The sequence below is a fragment of the Crocuta crocuta genome, unplaced genomic scaffold, assembly GCF_008692635.1.
Source record: "Crocuta crocuta isolate KB4526 unplaced genomic scaffold, BGI_CrCroc_1.0 scaffold64, whole genome shotgun sequence".
Lineage (NCBI taxonomy): Eukaryota > Metazoa > Chordata > Mammalia > Carnivora > Hyaenidae > Crocuta > Crocuta crocuta.
The window spans coordinates 1,305,229-1,327,862 of NW_027530640.1; the positions used below are offsets into that span (position 1 = coordinate 1,305,229).

Here is a 22,634-nt window from a genome sequence, read left to right on the forward strand (position 1 = left end):
CCCTGCCCTCAAGGGAGGGAATGTTGTAGTGTGAACATCAAGGTCATTACTTGTAGAGGGGTGAGGCTTCTGACACAGTGGCCTCAAGACTAAGACAAGTATTTGAAAGCCAGCCCTCATTTCAATGGGAAATGCTGAATGGTTCTGCCATCTAAACTTCTGTGTATTACTTTTCAAAGTGGGGATTTTGTGCGACAACGTGGAACTTAGTTAAATGTGTACCACAGTGGAGTATAAGCAGGAAGAAATTAGGCAAAGACATTCAGACTACAAATTATTTCAGATCACATAGCAATTGTTTTCTGACAGCACAAATGTGTTTCCTGGCTATTCTGCTGAGAGTGGAATAATGATATGTATTAGACGGTCCCAGAGCCTCATTTGTCATTATACCTGTAAAATTCGGGTGTACTCGCCTGATTGTTAGCACAATTGTGTGCACAACTGTTAGCACACCCAATTTTAGTAGAGCTACATAAATGTTGTCTTATGGAGTTTTGTTGTTAATTGGGTAAAATTAAATGCTGTGATATATTATGTAGTCCAGTATCTTTCACAATTATATATGATTTCTTATTGTTTGTGATTGTATCAGAGAATTTTTTTAAACACTTGAAAGTTTCTTCAAGACAAACAAGAAAAAGGGCCCATCACTGTGTTTTTCCTTCTTTTGTCAAAATTATCTTTTAATTCATTGACTTCATTGATTTTTAAGTTTGACCATTTGTACCTAAATACTAGAGCAAATTAATCATGTTTGCCATGTTTAAAACGAAAAAAGCAAAGAAAGTAGGGGCTCCTGGCTGGCTCAGTTGGTTGAGTGTCAGACTCTTGATTTCAGCTCAGGTCATAATCCCAGGATTGTGAGATCATGCAGAGCGTGGAGCCTGCTTAAGATTTTCTCTCTCCCTCTCTCTCTCTTTCTCTGTCCCTCTTCTCCATGCTCTCTCTCAAAAATACATATTTTTAAAAAGCTTAGAAAGCAATGACATGATAAAGACAATTCCAATAGACTAAAATAGAAGAGATTGCAAGAGCACCCTAGCTCTTGAATCATAGATAATAAGATCATCTTAAACTTCCATGAAAGCCTAAATGTTATACTACTCACAAAACTAGTGAAAGTAACTTCCAAAGAAAGTTTAAATTTTGATGCAACTGCTTTGAACTGGATATTAGTATCTAACTGTGAAGTTTTGTTCATCCACTGAAGAAAAGCAGTCCCTTAAGAAAAAAAAAAAAGAACCTTATGTTGTAAAATTATTATTATGTAAATCAGATTTACCCATGTTATCAATTAATTCCTAGAACAATTAGACCACATAAAAGTTAAAAACTTATTCAAGACAAAATGTCTTAAGTAAAGTTAAAGAGAAACAAGGATGGGAAAAGATTTTTGCAGTGTATAAAACGAATGATTCGTAAATGGAATTCATGAAGAATTCCCATAAGTCAATAAGAAAAACCTGTCAACTTTAGAATAGGCATCACAGTAAGATAAGTTAGAGACCAGGAAACCTGATTGGCTAATAAGCATATGAGAATATGCTTCTCTTTGTAATAATCAGTGAAGTGCATAGTAAATGAACAAGATGTCATTTTTTGCCATCAGATTGGCAAAAGTTAAGTGTGCCAGCACCGCGTGTTGGCAAGGATGTGAAAGGAAGATTCCATATATTGCTCTCATGAGGCTAAATTGGCGGAGTAACTTTAGAGAGCAATTTGTCTGTCTCTAGAAGTAAAATTCTAATTTGTGTATACCATATGATCCAGTAACTTTACTTCTTCTTTATAATTTGTCTACAGACCTACAAAAACCTTTGCTTTGCTTAAACTGCAGGAATCTATTTGCAACTTTGTAACAGTGAACATTTGGCAACAACTGACAATGGCCATGAATAGGGGGAAACAGAAGTTTATTAGAGGCTGTTAATATAGAGGAATGGTGCATAGCCATTCATTCCCATAAACTGATATATAGTCTTCCACTGTGCTAGCAGGGGTAGTGACATTAATAGATCTCAATACCATCATACAGGGTGGAAAAAGCAAGATGCACCAGTGATATATACATTTCATGTAAAACTTGTGAATACATGAAATGATACAATGTATTATTTCTGGACACACAGACAGACTAGAAGGATGCACCTTACAATCATGAGGTTACCTCGGAAGCAAGAGGCACGGAGAGACCTGGGAACCGGGCACAGAGGAGTCAAAGGGGACTTTATCTGTAATGTTTTATTTCTTGCATCAAATGATGAAGCAAAGGGAATGTAGTGTTCACAACTGTTAATTGTAGGTTGTGGTACATAGGCCTTTGTTATAGTATTACTTATAGTCTCCCCTAGCTAAAAAAAAAATTTTTTTCAAGAGAACTGTATTATATTTTCCAGACCATCCAGGGAGCATTGAGGGCTTGGTGTCTGGTTTCCCCACTGTGGGATTTTAAGCAAACACTTAAGGCTTCCACCCTTTGGCTCTCACATCCAGAATGAAGAGTATTAGTACTTGCATGGTGGCGGTCCCGAGTACTTACCCTTTGGTGCTCCCCTGAAGCCACACCTCGCTTGGAAGCCTTCTCCCCATCCGATCGCAGTACACACATAACACAGATCCTCTGTGTTCCTCGAGCATCCTGTGAACTGTAACACCTAGCATGCTGCTTTGCCATGAGTCTCACTGGGGACCCTCCTCTTCCAGCAGATAAAGAAATCTTGCTGTAGAACGTGCCAGGCTGGATCAAGTAGTGCATGCTCCTCAAGAAACAGAAAGTAGTAGCCATAAGAGATACTTAATACATTTTTCATGAAAAAAAAAATACATGAACAAAAGAAAAAATATGGCAGGACTTTATAAAGCAAGACACCCTGTAATGGTTCCTGAGGTTTTTATTATTCTTTTGACTTGAGTGGATCAGTGTAATCCCCATAAATCCTTCACGTAAGCCCAGCCTACCATTTATATCCTTGAGATTTTCCTGCACCGTGAACAGGTCATCAGTACATTCTCACTGAGAAGACATCAACGTTTATGTTTAGACACATTAAAGAATAAACGTTTCACGCCCTTTTTTTCTGCTTCACAATTTGAGCTAAGCATTCACTGCAGTTCTAAAATGATATTTCATGCTTTGAAAATTCATTTAACAAACAGTTTTTTTAAAAAAGGAGAATAAAGGTTTTCTCTCAGCCACTGAACAATATTAATATCAACGGCACTGGGGGGGTTGTCCGCAGTGATCGTTGGCTCTCTGTCAGCTCTCCAGTGGGTTTTTTGACATGTGAAGGACATGAGGTTTTAGTGCTTTCAGAGGCTCTGGAAAATACATTTTTATTGTTCTTCTTCATGGATGGAGAAGCTTTACAAAGTTGTTTTATTTTTAAAGCACTTGATGTTTTGAATGAGGATCTTTTCTTCTACATTAACAAAGGGAATGACATACCATAGCCTTGTTAGCCTGAAGCGAAGGGAATGAAATCACACGGAGATAAAAGAACTTGAGGGAACCAGAGCTTAGGAAGAAAGGGTGTATATTTCAATAAGAACCATGTTTTTCTATCCTCTGAGACAGTGGAAGATTATTTTGGTCGCTTCTGAAACTCTGTAGAGCAGTTTTCCTGAAAGCAACTTACTTGTGCTTTGTCTGTGTATATTAGAATGTGAAGGGCTGATTTTTCTTCCTGTTAATTTGTCTCGTAGTCACAGATTGTCCCATGTTTAAAGTCAACAGTGAATATTACAGCAAAACGCCATTCAAAAATATATTTTCAAGTCAGCATGGCTGACTGATGTATCCTAAAAGATGCTTGACATTTAAATGTTAAGGGCACTTAGTGTTAGTTTCTTCAATCAGCGACCCTGGTGAGGGTAGTTATATTATAAGCTGACATCACTTTCCCAACGATAAAGCTGAGTTCCAAGATTCCATGTATGATCCCACTGCAGTGTCTGGGACAGATGTATCCACAGCCTTCCTGAACACCATGTGATTCTACAATTTAACTTCTTAGATGCTAGAAGTCTTACCCAAGACAAATAAAAACAAAATAAAGCAACAACACGACGCAGACTGCTCATTTCATCTAGGATTTGTTTAGACCTAACACAAGTACACGGAATTGGCCAATTCTGTTGTTCTCTGTAATCTAGAGCCAGATGGTTTAGAAAAGCATCTTGAAGTTCAGTGGGTTTCAAGGCTGCTTGTGTTGTCTTAGTGGGCATAGATAGGCCAAGGCAAGATCAAGTCGGTGGATCTGGTGCCTGTTAACATGCAAGATTCTCCAGATTTTATTTATGACCTCCTCTTTCTTTATGCGAAGGGGAAGATTACTAAGGAGTTCATATGTTTCTTTCTCAATTCCTCCATTTACATTTCTGGGCTCCAAGTCCCAGCCTACCCCTCTGGGCACATTGATCATCAGCAAGCAGGAAATTTCTAAATCCAGTTTTTATTTGGCAGTTAAAAATAGGATGTCACCTAGCACTGGGTTTCACTATATGCCTGAGCTTTTCCAATGGGCTTTATGAAAATGGTCAAAAGGGATGATACCAGACCTTGTTTTTTACTTTGGGGAGTTTGTGGGCAATTTGTTTTTGAAATTCACATTGGGAGAGCCAAGTTGTACTTTTTGTCATGAATGATTCATGCAAGACAAACAATACGAACCAACGACAGGCCTGTTATTCTAGCTTTGTGTACAGCTGGAGGATGTTTTTCTAGGATGTTTATCCCCCCCCCCTGAGGTGGGATATTCCAATGTACTGACCATGGAATAAAATTTTTGCTCTATGAGATCCATGCTGTGTCACACATACCAAAGGTATGTTTTGTATAATTAGTATGTTCCACCAGTCCTTGTGACAGAGAGAGAGTTAAGTATAACAAAGTTTGGGAACTTGCTCAAGGTTCCATGGCTATGAAGTGACAGTAGCTCAGCTCGGGTCCAGGTCCGTCTGATTCTGAATGATGTGCCCTTCCTCGAGCCAGCTAGTGATTGATGACGTTTGTAACAAGGTGAACTGGATGGTAAACATTACTCCTTAATCTAAGGGAAAAATGATTTCATCCTTCCCTTGTTTTGTTGTTGTTGTTGAGGAATGTTGTGGCTGGGGCAATGTATTAATGTGCCCTTGTTCTTTTCTCCAAAGCATCTCTCAGTTTGGCATTTCTGTGTATCTCTCATTGTGCTCCTTTCTTTTATTCTTTCTCTACACAAAGACACGAGATCTACTAAATTAGCAGCTCTTTGAAGAATGTTCCTGATGCCTCATTTTTGTCAATACATGGGTGCCTGTGGACATGTTGAGACATTCCGCATAACACTTTAAAGCCTGGCAAATATCATTTTTAGGCAAAAAAAGTATTTTTCAAACATCTATGAGGTGTGTTTGTCTTAGACTGTTCCCCTTGGAAAATCAGGGAGGGATAAGCACTCATGGCAGATTTTGTAATTGTTTGACATCACTTGCTTGGAATGGTCTGCATGGGGTGCGGCCAGATCACAGCTTTGAAGGCGTTGATGAGTTGGGCTGCATCCTTGCTATTGCCACTTAATTGCTAAGTGACCAAGCAAATGATCATCTGAGTCCATTTTGCACACAAAATGTTGGAATAATTATACCTATGTCATTGAGTTATTGTGATATTTGAAAAAAATAGCTGCATAAGGCTGACACATGTTTGAAACTTGATGTATCTTACAACCCCTTCATTCTCTTCCCATCCTTTGAAGGGGAAATGGGACTGAGGGTTTAATGTGGATCAGGAGAGGGACGCCTGGGTGGCTCAGTCGGTTAAGCGTCTGACTCTTAGTTTCGACTCAGGTCATGATCTCACAGTTGGTGAGTTTGAGCCCTGCATTGGGCTCTATGCTGACAGCAAGGAGCCTGCTTGGGATTCTCTCTCTCCCTCTCTCTCTGTCCCTCCCCAGTTTGCTCTCTCTTTCTCTCAAAAACTAAGCAAGCATAAAAAAAATGTTTTTAAGTGGGTCAGAAGAGGAGAATGTTCCCAGACATTAGTAAAGCTGGTTTTACTGATTTGTCTCCTTGTGAAAGGTAAAATGCTCTACATTCATGATCATTTTCATTCACTCACCAAACAGACCTTGAGTGCTGGCCGTGTGCCACGTGGGCCTAGTTGTCAGTTTGTTGTACTCCTAAAGCGAATGACATCAACACTGTTTTCACAGTGAGCTTAGCGGTTTTTTTGTTTGCATAGAATCATTATCAACTTACAGAAGCTCTTCAGGTCTGACATCTCATTCATTATATTTTCACTTAAAGAAATGCCCCATGTTCTCATGACTGAGGTAATTTCCTATTTTCAGTGTACCTAAGTATTGAATCATTGGCTGACCCTATGGGCTGGCTCAGTGCCAGGTCTTACCATTTGCTGCTCTGCCTTCATGGATCATATTTGGTGAGATTGTAGGATATTATGTTTAACCAAAGTATATAATTTCAGTCCTTCAAGAGGAAGATGGCTGCATGAAAGGTGCTTGGACTTCTGTTTGCAGGAAATCTGGGGTTTGAATACTGATGTTACTACTTACCAGCCTGGTGTTTTGGGATATTTTACCTACGTAGTCTCATCCCAAATATCCTCTGTGTTTTAAGGTGATAACAATACCCACCTTGTAATTGTTCTAAGGACTAGAACGTGGTGTCTGAAGCATGGGGCACAGAATCTGGAACAATACAAATGCTGAGCAGATTGAACCATTTAGAAGTCATTTTTTGTTTGCTTTTCTTGTACTGCCAAAAGGATGTACAATGATTGCAGAAAATTTAGAAAAGGTGGTTCATCTAAATGAACAAAGGAAATATCAAGCATATCCTTAACACCCACAGATCCCCAATGGTGCCATTTGACCATAGAGCCTTTCAATATCTATCTCTCTAGATCCATCTGTCTGTCTGTCTGTCTGTCTTTCTGTTTTTGCCATGTTCCTTCTTCTCCCTGCTTCCCCAGATATTAGGTTCTGCGATATACAATTGCTGATATTTGGCCTTTTGTGACCTAAACTAACAACAGTTTCATCTAGTTCATTCTAATACATTGCTAAAATTAGATTAAGTGGTACCAATCATTTTAATCTACTTGTTACAATGAAGATATTGCTAATATTTTTCAAGGTCGTTAAATATTCTTCTGTAATGTCACTTTCAGATGATACATAATATTCCGTTGTGTGATTATACCCATCTCTTTTCGCCAATCCTCCATTACTAGAAAATTAGATTGTTTTCAATGTTTTGTTACTATAAACAGTGGTAGGATAAACACGACAGCATTGGAGGGAGTGAAGTGTCGTGGTTTAAAATGCAGACTAAAGGCAGAAGGTCTGTATTTCCCTTGTACCTTCCTGCCCGTGTCCCTTTAGCAAGTCATCTGGATCTCAGTTTCTTCTTCCGCAAAATGGGGACAGCTTCCAGACAGGACCTCCTTCATAGGGCCATTGTGAGAGTCCATCTGTCTCAAGTGCTGAAGAGAGTGTCTTCACAGACACACTGTAAATATTACTAATGGACTAACTACTGTGAATTGTTCCTGTCATTATACACATGTTTATTTCTTTTGGAAAAAAAATCTCAAAAGAGGAATTTATGACTGAAGAGCTTTCGATACATGATTCTAGATTAAGGCCTAAAACAGATGTGGTAATCTGCTCTCCCACAGAAGTGCGTAAAAGCACTGGTTTTCATCAAAAGGGAGGTGTGATCGCCATCACTCTACATATCAGACCCATCATTGCTGTGACCCCACTCATGACTGAGGGTGCACAGTTTTTCATGGCTTACTATCCCTAAAGTTAGAATGCTTCCAACCATCAAGGTCAAGCGGGGAACTGCCATGACATGCCAGTGTGGAACCTTCTGTTGACAACTCTTGAGATCAAGAAAGGCAGTCGTGTGTCTTAGCACTGTGAAATTCAGTCTTATTTGATAGAGAATAGGCAAACATATATAAAAATGGTGATCTGAGTGCGAGATGAGGGTCATGGAAAATATATATGGATGTCTTCATCAGAGAGCATCTCAGATTAGGTCTGAAAAATTGTACCTGAAGGACAGAGATTTCCAGGCTGAGCTTGGAAGATTGGGAAGGGCTGATGGAAGGAGAGGACATGCCTAACACCTCTCCACATCTACTTATTTCTATACCTCCTTCTTTTGTTGTGTACAGGAAGATGATAGTGGCCATGATGTGATAGAAGGAGGCATTCATGGACGGTTGCTATTTAAAAGCCTGTGACTGTCGCATGCATCATTCTCTCTGCAGCTCCCCTCCCTTTCCAGTCCCCCGTCTTTCTCTGTACAAATCCTCCACCCTTAACCTAAATAGGGTACCCTCTGCCTTTAGGTCTCAGCTTAGACATTAGTTTCCCAACTCAACAACACTGGTTCAAGGTCATTCCTGTGTTCTCTGTTGTACCTTGTACCTCCTCCTACTGCTTATCACAGGGTATTTTATTGTCGAATAACTTGATGCACCTGCTGATAACCCGTAAGCTTCTGGAAGCATGCGTTCTACCATTCTCCTTTGAATTCTAAGCCTAGTATGGCTTAGAATTATGGGTGGCACATACCAGGTACCTGATAGGTGTAAACTGAGTGAATTTCAGTACCCAGCCCATGGATGTAACCTGCGGTTACTGGTGTCATTGGAAGTTACAGGCATAAGGGCTCCAGAGTGAGTCCGTTATCTTGCAAGGATGTAGTGCTCCGTTAGCTGTCACTAAGGGTTGTAGCATGGATGGTATACTTCTGATATTACACAGTAGTTTAAGCTTCCTTTTATTTTCAGCTTCTTGTGAGAGCTTGTTAGAGCATGCTGTCCATGCTGCCTGAGACCCTCGTTAAGCTTGCCCTGAAACTGGGGTGCCTGGTTGGCTTAGTCGGTTAAGCGTCTGACTTTCACTTAGGTCATGATCTCGCGGTTCGTGGGTTCGAGCCCCACGTCAGGCTCTGTGCTGACTGCCAGCTCAGAGCCTGGAGCCTGTTTCAGAGTCTGTGTCTCCCTCTCTCTCTGACCCTCCCCTGCTCACGCTGTCTCTCTCTCTCCTAGAAATAAAAACATCAAAAAAAAAAAATTTAGAAAAAAAGCTTGCCCTGAAACAGCTGCATGAATCTGGGTGCACACCATCTGGAGCCCATTTCTAGCTGCTAGCACAGTAGCAGATGAAACCAGGAGTACCTGGGTGGCTCAGTCGGTTAGGTGTCCAGCTTGGGCTCAGGTCATGACCTTTTGGTTCATGGGTTTGAGCCCCGCATTGGGCTCTGGGCTAACAGCTCAGAGCCTGGACCCTGCTTCAGATTCTGTATCTCCCTTTCTCTCTGCCCCTCCCCTGCTCATACTCTGTCCCTGTCTCTCTCTCTCTCAAAAATAAATGAACATTAAAAAAAGAGAGATGAAATGAGAAGGTGAAAATTAGTCCTCCCTCCCTTCAAAGCATCAGGGTTCTTTTCGGTATAATCTGAAACAAAAGTTGGTTCATCTGTCTTTTCCTATTAGAATATTCTAGCTATTGCCATCTTAATGTAACCACATTTTTTTAAAGGTTGTCAGTGGCAGTAACCAACCTAGTCACTTTTTCTTTAGGAGTGAAATGCTTGCCCCTTGAGATTAGAGTGAGGTGTTAAGTGAAAGACTTGACGTGATTTGAGTCCGGTGTCTCCAAACTGCCTTTCCAAACACAGTACTCGAATTCAGGATAATCGGTCAAGCTTGGCGCTCATAAGGAGCAAGTTCTGCCTCTTGTCTAGCTAGTCAACATACCCGTGTATTTGTAGTAATCGGGGAAGAAAGCTGGCTTTTGTGTGATAAGCTGTAAAAATGGATGTGTTACAATAGTTGAAGATGACAAATGAAGAATGGAAAGGAAGTCACAGTGATGCCTAAATTCAAGCCTGGCTTCTGTGTCCCACTTAGTCTGTTTCCTGCTTATTAGTATGCTTCTGTATGTGGAGATACCCCCCCACCCCCCAGCATAGCTTATGTTGGCGCCCAGTATTCACATGGTGAGGCCCATGTATCAATGGCCTGTTAGGGAAACACAGCCCCAAAGGGAGAAGCTGTCACTTCAAAGCATGCCACAGTGCTTAGATATAGCCAGGAAATTAACCATGTCGGCATGATAATATTTCCTTAAAAGCCTGAAACCCTTTCTTTGATGCTGATAGTTATCAATTTCTGCTATGAACCTGTTTCTATCATGAGGAGGTGTCTTAAGGGTTTTTTTTATTTGTTTGTTGTTGTTTTGCATTTATCTAACCCCAAGGAAATAGGATTGGTCTCTGCCTGACTGCTCTTCTAGAGAGAAATCGTTGGATGGGTTGTGGAAGTAAAGCACAAGGGAGAAGAGAGAGGTTCTGTCCCCTCAGGACCTTGACTTCTTTCTTCCTACTCTTCTCCTGATGTTGTAAAACATATTCTATAAAATGTATGTGCTCCAGCACACCCTTATCCCTCTGTCACAGTGGGGAGAAAGAACACCACCCCATCATGGTTTTTTCTTTCTAAATGCTTCCGACACAATCAGGTTGTCCTTATCAAGGTAGTATTATTAGATAAAATTGTGTTTTGGGTTGATCACTTAATCCCCCATGATACATTAAGAAAAAAATGAATATTTAATTTAACATATGTGGCTCCCAGAAGTTGAGAGGGATATGGAAACTTTGGAGACGGTTGAGCAAAGAAAGTGAATGAAATTGAATAGCTTTTTAAAAAATAAGTAAAAGTATTGAGGGTTGTAGTTCATCTAGCAAGAAGTGGGATCAAGGATACCTTCAGATTTTGGGAATAAGATCATTTATAATACAGAGAATGGCGATGAACCGAATCGGCTGGTTCAGATCATAGGATAAGGGATTTGGCTTATGTGGAATGAGGATGCTCTTTACTCGTAGGCTTGATGAACCAGGGAACAAGTTACAAAGGACTCTGCAACTTAGCTGAAAAACAGATATATTTTTTTCTACCTGGATACCTGAGGGGGTTTAAAGAAACATACTGTGTTTTGTTTTTTTTTTTTTAAATATAGCTCCTGGATTGAAAGAGTTATAACTGAACAAAAAAATTCTTTGTCCATACCCATAGGCAATAAAAGAAACAACTGTATGAATAACAATGAGGCTTAAATCTGGGAACTACTACCTAATCTTACTCTGTGAAAGATGATTTTGAGTTCTTAGGTAATTGCTTTCTTGATCTGCTTTAGATTCAATAATCCTCTCATTGTTTTTAATTGCATTAAAGTATGTTTATTAAGGTACTAATGAGAATGAAGCCATACTGATTAGAAACAAAATTATTCATGTAAACCTTTTGATGTTATAAAATGAAAGGTAAATTCTAACATTGGAAGGTGAATCCTGTACGTTTCGTAAGTTATTTGCTGTGTGCCTAGTTTGTTTCGTTTTCCAATCGTTGATTGTAGATCTATTAAACTTACAAAATTTTTATGAAGTGAAACTGTTTTTTAAGTCATAAAAGCAGTTTATCCTAAGAGCTTGAGGTAGGGTGCCTCTTCCCTAGTGATTTTTATAGCATCTAATTAATAAATAAATGCACAGCTGGGTAGGCAATGCATATTAAGAGTTAGTTTTGCTTATCATCCCCCTTTACAATTTGTAGAAGGTTCGGGATTGAGGATTTTTTTCTTTCCTGCTCCCCTATTCCTGCTCATCAACCTGAATTGCAGCTACTCTTCCTTTCCTTTGGAACTATACTTTTAAATCTATTTCCCCAATGCTCTGTTTTGTTACTGTCTTTCCTGGTTTCTTGTGCCTGTTGTCGTTTTCTTTGCCGTCCATGTTCAGTTTCATGAACTTTTTAAAGAAGTTTACTTTTTAAATAAGTCAGTGAATTTATTTTTTTAATGTTTATTTTTGAGAGAGAGAACGAGACGGGGTATGGGTGGGGGAGGGGCAGAGAGCAAGAAAGAGAGGGAGACACAGAATCCAAAGCAGGCTCCAGGCTCTGAGCCGTCAGCACAGAGCCTGATGCAGGGCTCAAACTCACTGGCTGTGAGCTCGTGACCTGAGCCAAGTCGGATGCTCAACTAATTGAGCCACCCAGGCACCCCAATAAGTCAGCGAATTTAAATGTTGGGATCAATTATTTTCTCTCTTTTCTGATTACCTCCCAATCCATACATCTTGTGACTGACACCTTGAAAGCAGATCAGCAGTTTTCTTTTGGATTGCTCCAGCCTAGGCCTATAGAGGGGGTGGGTCCACCCCACAGGAGCTCTGCCTGTGGGACCCCTCTTGGTTTCCAAGATCACTGCCTAGGGCAGGCGTCTGAACTTCTCTTACTTCCTGATTCCCTACCATTCTTCTTGCCCCATCTCCTTGCCTCTTGTGAGCTCCTTCCTGCTCCTTCCTCAGACTGTAGCTAGATGACCTTTCTAGGACACAAATCTGCATTGTCTCTAATTGTTCAAAATCCTTACAACCAATCCCTTGTTCTCCAGATGCAGTCCGGTTCCTTGGTGTGCATTAAAGCCCTTCCATGGGCTGACCCTTCCCCTCTGGGTAGCCAGCCTCCTCTCCTCCCGGTACTACTTACATCTGCCCTAGCCAATTACTTTAGCCCCTCAAAGGTGACACTCCAGGTGCAGGAAACAGGCTAAGCAAAGCCACGAAGCTGGAAAATGTAGCACCGCTTGAGTAATGGAGTGATTGGGAATGGTCCACCTAGTACTGATCACATTTATGAAGCACTGCTGTGGGTTGGTGCGAGAGCCCCCATGTCCAGCTAAGAAACGGCAGTAAGGGGTCACGAAGCCATCTCATCGAGGGGAGAGGAAAGCTGGTTCTGAAGAGCTTGCCGTTACCCACGTCCATACTCTGACGCCCTCCATTGTTTTCCCCCTTCAGCCTGTGATGGTGATCACTGGGGGCCCCACTGCAGCAGCCGGTGCCAGTGCAAAAACAGGGCTCTGTGCAACCCCATCACGGGGGCTTGCCACTGCGCCGCAGGTTTCCGGGGCTGGCGCTGCGAGCAGCGCTGTGAGCAGGGCACCTACGGTAATGACTGTCGCCAGAGATGCCAGTGTCAGAATGGAGCCACTTGTGACCACGTCACGGGGGAATGTCGCTGTCCGCCGGGATACACGGGAGCCTTGTAAGTGACACAGGGTTGTGTGATGTGGCGGAGTCCGCTCCCCTTCCCCATTCGTGCTGCTGCCACCGTGTCTTCCCTTGCCTCTGTTTCTCTTGCTGCCTGAAGTCACTGAGAGGGCGAGGCCCCAGGCGCAGAGGGGGGAGATCAGCAGTGGCGGCCGCTAGATGCTCCGGCTGTTTAACTCTTTGACATCAGACCCCAGCCATAGTCTAAGGGCTGACTTCCATGCTGTCCATCTGGCAGGGCAGAGACAGAGAGGACTGGGAAGTTGTATCGGGTGGTAACATTTGGGATTGTTGGGGCAGCTTTGAGGATCTGTTTCGATCCCTCCCCCCCACCCAAGTGCATTTTTTTTACACTGCCCATAGGTAATGGTCCATACTGTTCTGCTTTGCATGGTAACTAATTAGCTGGAAAAAGCTGGGTGGGTTCAGTGCCCTAGAAAAGAGGAAAAGAAGAAGATGTTAGAAATAGTCCATGATAAAAGCTTAAGTGGGTCATTTAATGCCTCTGGATACATATATTGCTTTGTGAACAGAAAATAAATGTATCACATCCATGCAGGATATGTGGGTGTGGATAGTTCCATTCTTTCTGGATAAAATTCGAGCATCTTAACCTCCACTACTTTCTTTATTTTGTGTGTGAAGGACATTCTTCAGTTGGCTTGTATGAGCAAACAGAATAAGAGGCGGAATTTGGCAAAAAAAAAAAAAAAGTAGGAAATAGAAAAATCTCATTCTCTAACTGGGAAAATTACACTTGTAAATCACAGAACTAAAGCTTGAAAAAATGTGGCTGATTAGGTAAATACTTCCTACCAACAGTATTAACAGCTATAAAGTAGAGCTAAAGAAAAAACTGCATTAGCCTCGAAAGCCCTGCTTTTGGAAGAATGAATGATCATCTCAAACTCCTTAATTGTTAATATTGCTTTTATGGGTTTTTATCAAGGCCGCAATTGAATAGGGCTTTGGAAAACTTGGACCAATTTTACAGGAGAGCAGCCAAGACAAAGGCTTAGAGAAGGTTCGTTCATAGAAAATGGGGTGGGGGTTAAAGGCATAGAAAATGATCAGTTTCAAGGAGAGGTTGCTGGAGATTGATTATGAAGAATATGTGCACCAAGTAGGGGGTGTGCAAATGTTTCAGTCTCCTTTGAGGTTGGAACAAACACACAAACAAAAGCAGATAAATTAGTTTCATTAGAAAATACCCCCAAAGAAAGGAAAGGCCTAGGTGACCCCTCAGCGACCTTTCCAGCCAATAGGGTTAATGCTTTGATGCTAATGAAATGAAGAATTTTGAACCGAGAAAGCTTGTCTGTTTAAGGTTCCTGGGTGCTGTTGTGTCTGTGAACCTGAGGGTCATGTGGTTGGGTCAATAATGGTATCTTTTGTCACACATCAATTCCTTAGCTGTGAGGATCTTTGTCCCCCTGGCAAGCATGGCCCACAGTGTGAGCAGAGATGCCCCTGCCAAAATGGAGGAGTATGTCATCACGTGACCGGAGAATGCTCTTGCCCTTCTGGCTGGCTGGTAAGCTCCCTTTCTCCCCTCCCCCATCCCAAAGTGCACAAGGAAGACTTTAGCACAAAGGAAAGTTACATTGATGGTTAAAGGTTGCAAAATTGGAAATACCTGAGCATTTTCAAAGCTGGAACTCTTCAGTCCATTTTCAGGCAGAAGGTGATTAAATCTCAAAGTGCACTAAGGGTCCTTGTTGGAAAATATAGTGGCCACCTGTCCTGCATTTTTCCTTAGGATAAAAAAAGGGGGAAATATCTCATCGCATCTCATGTATGACAGACAATGCTTTTAAACACTGGGAGAGTCTAAATATAGGCATATCTCAGAGACACTTTGGGTCTGGTTCTAGACCACAGCGATAAAGTGAATTCCACAAAAAAGTAAGTCAAATGAATTTTTTGGTTTCCTATAATACATGAAAGTTGTTTTATACTATGCTGTAGTCTATTAAGAGTGCAATGGTATTTATTATGCCTAAAAAAAAACCCAACATACGTACCAAAGCAATTACATTAGTAACATCAGAGATCACTGACCACAGATCACCATAACAAACATAGAAATAAAGAAAATTTTTCAGAAATAATGCAAGAATTACCAAGATATGACTCAGATACATGAAAGGAATAAATATTGTTAGAAAAATGGTGCCAGGGGCTCCTGAGTGTCTCAGTCAGTTAAGCGCCTGACTTCGGCTCAAGTCATAAAATGGTTTGTGAATCCAAGCCCCACATCAGGCTCTCTGCTATCAGCACAGAGCCTGCTTCAGATCCTCAGTCCCTGCTTCTCTCTGACCCCTCCCTTTTCTCTCATGTGCTCACACCCTCTCTCTCTCTCAAAAATAAATAAGCATTAAAAAAAAAAAAAGAAAAAATGGCTCCAATGTGGGGGAAAAATGAGCACCTGGCTGGCTTAGTAGAGCATGCTACTCTTGATCTCAGGGTTGTGAGTTCAAGCCCCATGTTGGGCATAGAGCCTACGTAAAAAAAAAAAAAAAAAGAACAAGAAAAGAAAAGGAAAAAAATGGTAGCAATGAACGTGCTGAATGCACGATTGTCACAAACCTTCATTTTGTTTAAAAAACAAAACACACAGTGTATCTGTGAAGCACAGTAGAGCAAAACAAGTCAGTAATTGCTTTTATAATCAAGTTCCATGGATCACTATTGTTCTTTGAGAATATTATTCTCAACAGAGTAAGTATTATGTGAAAAAGTGATCTGGTCATATAAATGTGAGACACATTGAGGTGAACCAGGCTTACTAAGGTGTGGCAGAGTTTCTTCAAGTCTTTTGGGTGAAGATCCAAGAGGAAGCTGTAACTCAACACACTTCCCAAACTTTGACCACATTACACTTTCTCCATGTGGTATCTCATGGGCTTAGTGGTATGTGCCATTGTGACATACTCAGTGTCAAAGCTGGTTTGCTGACTAGATTTCTGTGAAACCTGGGTGTGATATGGTCATTACCTGCATTGGTTTGTGTGTACATCTGCTTGAAGGCACAAGAGTGAATGACCATGGTCTGTCTCCCTCAATAACAAACAAAAATGAAGAGAGCAATTCACTTCACTGTCCCGTTCTGTCACCAGGAGCTGTGGTGAAACTAGGTGTGTAGGATCATAAGAAATTTCTTAATTACCAAATCCAGTGATAACCTTTCTGTGCTCATTCTGCTGGACGTCACCAAAGCTTCTAACCGTCTTGCTCATCCGCCTCCCTTTTTCTCCATTTCTTTGCTAACCCTTCCCCCACTTCTCTTACTGAAGATCTCTTTTCCTAATCCCCTTCTTCTCCACACCACTTTATTACAGTATTTACTAGGTTTCAGTCTTATCCTTCTTCTCTTTTCTCACTATAAGTCTCTGGAAATCACACCCAGATCCATGGCTGACCCAAAGATCAGTCAGCTACTGTTTTTTTTTTTTCTTCCATATCTTGACTTTTCTTCTGAGTCCAGACATGTATTTGTCACTGTCCTATTAAACACCCCAACCTAGATGATCTATTAGACATGAAGCCACCATCTACTTCTAGTAGGCTACACCCAAGCTGGAGCCTTAGGATCCAGGCATGGAATAGAATTGGTCTGCTAATGCCCTTGTTGCAGTCCTGAAGCAAAGGAGAACTGCACTTCACTTCCCAGTGAGAATCATGGGAAGTAAGGGAGAGTTCAAGATGTGAGCACCATGAGGACAAGTGGAAAAGAAATGCCAGACCATTCAGAGTCAGAGTAGGCAGACAAGATGAGGTCTGGTTCTAGAGTCAGAGCCTGGAGAAACCCCTTAAAGCAATGGAGTCAGAGTGAGGGGCCTTTTACTGAGTGCCTGATGATGGGGTGAACAGGGGAGCTAATGAGAAGTAGTGAACTGGCTCAAGCAACATCAAAGTCAGTGTTAATGAAATCAAACTTGTCATGCACCCAAGTCTTTCTTAATGTTACTCCTTTTCTGCTTTTTAAAAATCTTAGTTAAAACCAGCATTCTTTCTTATTGCCCAAGGGAGAAATCCTGCATTATCTTTGACTCCTTCCCTTCTTCATTTCTTATAAGCAGTCTTTTGTCATTGTTGGCCATTGCTTGGTCCTTGGCAAAAGAAGGATTTTGTTGGGGCAGCAGAGTATCCAGAAGGCCCCATGGTCTTTGGATGAAGAGTTATAGGCATTCTGCTCTAGGACTGTTGTAAAGACATGGTCTGTAGAGTTGCCTCTTCTTGAAATTGAAACTTTCTTCTTGGTTGGGGTGGTTATGACATGAGACAGTGACAACCACAGGCTTGGACTATGGGTCCCAGTAACTGGGTGGATGGATCCTCCCTCTCACCAGTATGTCTGTACTCTGGAGCTGCTACCTTGGTAGAAGTTTCTTACTGAATGCTTTGGGTCATTTCTCAATCTGTGTAGCTGACCTTCTAACTTATACTTCTCTCTACAATATTTTGGGTTTTTTTTTAATGTTTTTTTTATTTATTTCTAGGAGAGAGAGAGAGAGAGAGAGACAGCGTGAGCAGGGGAGGGTCAGAGAGAGAGGGAGTCACAGACTCTGAAACAGGCTCCAGGCTCTGAGCTGGCAGTCAGCACAGAGCCCGACGCGGGGCTCGAACCCACGAACCGCGAGATCATGACCTAAGCGAAAGTCGGACGCTTAACCGACTAAGCCACCCAGGCGCCCCTACAATATTTTATTTGTGCTATTACTGTAGGTGCTCTTCAAAGATGGACATATATACCTTTTATACATATACACATATGCGTTTGAACGCATAAGAACAATGTCTTACTTTCAGCTATTCGCTCTCATTAATCTTTACTCATAAACAATATTTCACCAACATCTCTGAAGCTGATGTGCGACCATTACAAGATGTGGGTGGGGCCAGTCCCTGGGAGAATGAGAATTTTCACCAGGATTCCTGCTTACTACAGTCTGACTCTTGGCACATTGTTTTCTCAGTCATGTTGTTATGGTGTGCTAGAATGCAAGGATTAGAGCTAGTTTTTCATTTGTACCCCTCATCACATTGTGAACTAATTAAAGGTTGTGACCTTATCACTTTGATTCTCAGAGCTTAACTCTATGTCTGATGCATAGATGATTCTCAGTGAGGCATTGATCTGAATCATCTCTCAAAGGCATTTCAGTTCCAGGGGTCTGTGGAAGAACTTTCCCTGTTTTTAGATAGCTAGAAACCACCAGAGGAGACTTAATTAGCACACCAACTGCCTTTGTGGGTAGCCAGGAGTTAGAGGAAATGTATTTTCTTATGCTATCCAGAATAAACATTTACAAAACCATCTGGTGTTCACTAGCCTCCAATTTCAGAGTGCCCACAGTCTGCCTTTTTTTAGGGAGAAGGAGGACAAAGCAACAGCTTGCAACAGTTAAAAAAAATAGTTTAAAAATCCCTGTTATTTGGGATATGTTGTTTGCTCTAACAATAACTCCAATAAACAGATGATAAGCTACAAGCCCAAGTTATATGGCCAAGTGAAGCAGAAAACAGGAGAGTATTTCATTGACTTATTGGTACTTATTCATGTAAAACAGAGGATTGGGATAAATATAATGACAGGACCCGACAAGATGGACAGCCTCTAGGGTGAGGAGACATGTCCAAGTTACTCTCTTGATTTTTCTTCCCAGGAAATAAGCTTTCTTATTGATCTTGGCCCACCGATGTTTGTTCAACACACTGAAAATAAAAGTGTGTTTCTCCTCTAATAAAATGTCTAAGTTCATTCTTGTAGAACTACTTCTTAGGCAATGTGACTGTTAATCCAGGTACACAAAATTTCCATCTCATGTTACATTGTACCTTGTAAGAAATAAAGCCAATGATAATGTGTGTTTTCCTTAGAACATATGGTAAAGCATTTGGATTTCCCATTTGTACCAGATGTTGTATTCATGTAATGGATGTTCAGTAAGTATTGTTGACTTATTGTACATGTACAACACAAGGAAGAACGCTTAGGAGGATTGATAAATTCCTTAGGTTACCGTAATAATTTCATGTAGCTTTCATGAAGTTATTTCATCTTAAACCTTAGGTTTTTAATATGTGTATTTATGAAGATTATTCTTCCCTTTTTAAAAAAAATTATTTATTTTGAGAGAGAGTGCGTGAGCAGGGGAGGAGCATATAAAGGGAGAGAGAGAATCCCTTGCAGGCTCCATGCTGTCAGTGCAGAGCCCAATGCAGGGCTTAAACCAACGAACCATGAGATCATGACCTGAGCTGAAATCAAGAAACTTAACCGACTGAGCCACCCAAGTGTCCCTGTTCGGCCATCTTTGAACGTATCTTGAGATCTAGGCTTACCAGTACATAAGTGTATTTAAAATTTCTAACATTTTTCAGATGATGAACAGAGTATTCTAAAACCCCCTTCATCTAATTATCTCGCAGCTCTGTTCCCCTATCTCCTTCTCTCTTTGTTTCCTCTCCCCCTCCCCGCCCCTTTAGCCCTTCCCTGGCTTCCCTGGCTGGAGGCCCATGTAATTTTCCAAATCTCTTTGAATACAGGGCACAGTGTGTGGTCAGCCATGCCCTGAAGGTCGCTTTGGAAAGAACTGTTCACAAGAATGTCAGTGCCATAATGGAGGGACGTGTGACGTTGCCACAGGCCAATGTCATTGCAGCCCAGGATACACAGGGGAACGGTAAGGGATAGTCTTATCTTTCTCTGACTCTTCATAATGGTGTGAAAGGAAAGCTTGAGGAACCCAGGGAACACCTTTGCTACCACACGTCTCTGGCTATTCTACAATATTCCAGAGGCATCTGTAGGGTACCAATGTGTTTGTCAGATTCTTTCCCAACTCAGTGAGTAGAAACCAAATCCTAGACAGTAATGGTGAATTGAAGATAGATAGCAATAAAACAGATAAGTAAAATCCCAGCTATTCAGAACCCATGATAAATGTGTCATGCTCAACAGCTGAGTGGCTGGACAGCCACTTCAAACACCAAAACTTTTTACATTTTAAATTTGTTTTGATGATTTATTACAAAATTGGATGTGTATCTGTTTAGCTTTAAAAAGTGTGCTGGGCATAAAATTACCTTCTTATGATTCAGTATTCCATTAAGAATACTAGTCATTTCCAAAATATAAGAGACTCTTAAATATGGAGAACAAAACAGAGGGTTACTGGAGGGTTTGTAGGAGGGGGAATGGGCTAAATGGGTAAGAGGCAGTAAGGAATCTACTCCTGAAATCATTGTTGCACCATATGCTAACTAACTTGGGTATAATTTTTTTATGTACATTTTAAAAAAAGAAAGAAAATATCACCTATGTCCAAAAAGGTAGAAAGAAGTATGAGCATGTTAAAGAGATCTATGGAATAAATATTTTTTCATGTTAAAAATCTAAAAAAATAGAAATGAATAAACTTAGAAAAAATAATACCAGTCATTTCTCCATGCCATAGTGACCAAGTAAGATCCAACGGGCGTTCTGAGACTCTAAGAGTGAATGAATGGCCATGTTCACCAGGCTCTTTCATCCTCTGTCCTGTTTTGTATTAGATAGTAAAGTGTTACCCTAGATGGCTTTGCACACCTTCCTCCTTCTAATTTGCTCATTCTTCTCTTACATCCTGAAAGACCAGATAACCAAGCTTATTGGATATGTGATTACAATTAGAGAAAAAAGACTTGAGAGGAGATTATAATGGCCCACAACAAATATTTTTGGAACCCGTGTCCTTAGAAATATCCTTATTGCTAATGTTCAAATAATAATTTTACTTTCCTCTGGGGCTGTTATCAGTATTCAATAAGTACACTTAAGTGGTTAGAACATGTGGAAGCTTACAAATATTAGCTCTTATTATAGTTGAGTGATTTCTCTGAACTGTATAAATACTAGTGATTGTCAATTTGAGTGATGTCTGGGGACCAAATAAAAATTAGCTATCATTATCTTTTGATGATATCTGTGACCTAAGAATTTCTTCAACCTTCTTCCCTCATTATTTTTTTTCCCAAAAGGCTGATCTAAGTTTTTGACTTCTAATAAGATACTATAGTGTGGTCCTTCCCTCCCCTCCTCGCAACTTAGAATTTGCACTTTCTTATTAAACTTATTTCTAAGTATTTTGTATTTTTTGGACAATCCCATTTCAGGTTCGAATTGGCTGTTTCGGGATAAAGACAAGCTTGATTTTGAGTGTTTTTATTTAGTCTCTCTACCAAAATTTTTAATTAATTCAAATGTTACTTAGCAAACACCAAAGTTATTTTATCACCTATAAAAAAGATATTTGTCTATACTTTTCAACATTTATAAGGATTGTTTCATTTTCTTGAAATAATTGCATTAATTGAAACCTCTAAATCAGTGTTGACAAACAGAGGTAACGTTAGGAATTCCTGTCTTGTTCCTAATTTTATTGCAAATCACATCAGTATAGTTTCATGTTTGTTACTGGCTTTTAGTAAAATTTTGCATGCTTGAGTGTTGGTTTAATGCCTGTTTTTATTAGGAACTTTTGTTAGTATTATCTATTTAACTTCTTTAAAGTTTAATAAAGGCTTTTGTTAATGTAATTATGTATTTTACCTTTTTTTAATTTTACCTTTATTTTTTGATGTTGCAAATTATTGACATCTTTCAGAGCATGGTTTTTAGAATATGTAATTGGGCTTCTCAAAAAGTTTTTGTGACCTACATTCTGGCTTATGGTTGTATTTTGGATAGATGAGGTTAAGAGCTTTGCCTAATATTTTAGGGCACTAAAGCAATCAAATACAGACCTTTGAAAAACTCAGGGCTTTGGGGGCACTGACCCCCTTTTTCAGTTGAAAAATTATATATAACTTTTGACTCCCTCAATACTTAACCTAATAGCCTGCTGTTTAGGAAGCTTTGTTGATAATATAAACAGTTGATTGGCACATATTTTGTATGTTATATGTATTACTATACTCTTATAGTAAAGTGAGCTAGAGAAAAGAAAATGTTGAGAAAATTCTAAGTAAAAGAAAATATATTTATAGTACTGTGCTGTATTTATTTTTAAAAATCTGCATACAAGCAACTTGTACATTCTAAACCCATGTTATTTGAGGATCAGCTGTATGATTGTTTTTCTTGTCCTCAAATCGGAGGCAGCACAAAACAACAAACATAAAAGGCAAATTTTTAAGGCAGACTTAGACCCATCTTAGTTAGAATGCGGGGGAGGGGGAATAACCACTAATTTCCAGGTGAATTTTAGATTAAGGCAAAGAAGGCAACGAGCCAAAGAAAGACAAGGAAGGTGAAGAGGGAACATCTTCTTGAGTTGTTGTTCTGATGACTATGATTTTCCTGGTGAACTGACCACAGGGTTTCTGTTTTTAATTATACCATCCCCATCTGGGTTCTGGGCGCGCACACACACACACACACACACACACACACACACACACTTGTCACCACCATAGGGGAAAATGAGTGACTATGGGGCAGTTTG

At 40.4% G+C, this 22,634-nt stretch overlaps 1 protein-coding gene across 1 annotated transcript in view; it reads left to right on the top strand.

Moving 5' to 3' along the window:
- Positions 1-22,634, top strand: part of MEGF10 (multiple EGF like domains 10) — a 124,718-nt gene that overhangs the window by 51,582 nt on the left and 50,502 nt on the right. Inside the window, exons 5-7 of the mRNA XM_077768911.1 lie at positions 12,892-13,138; positions 14,557-14,677; positions 19,696-19,832. Of these exons, the coding sequence (XP_077625037.1) occupies positions 12,892-13,138; positions 14,557-14,677; positions 19,696-19,832 (505 nt within the window). The remainder of the gene's footprint in view (positions 1-12,891; positions 13,139-14,556; positions 14,678-19,695; positions 19,833-22,634) is intronic.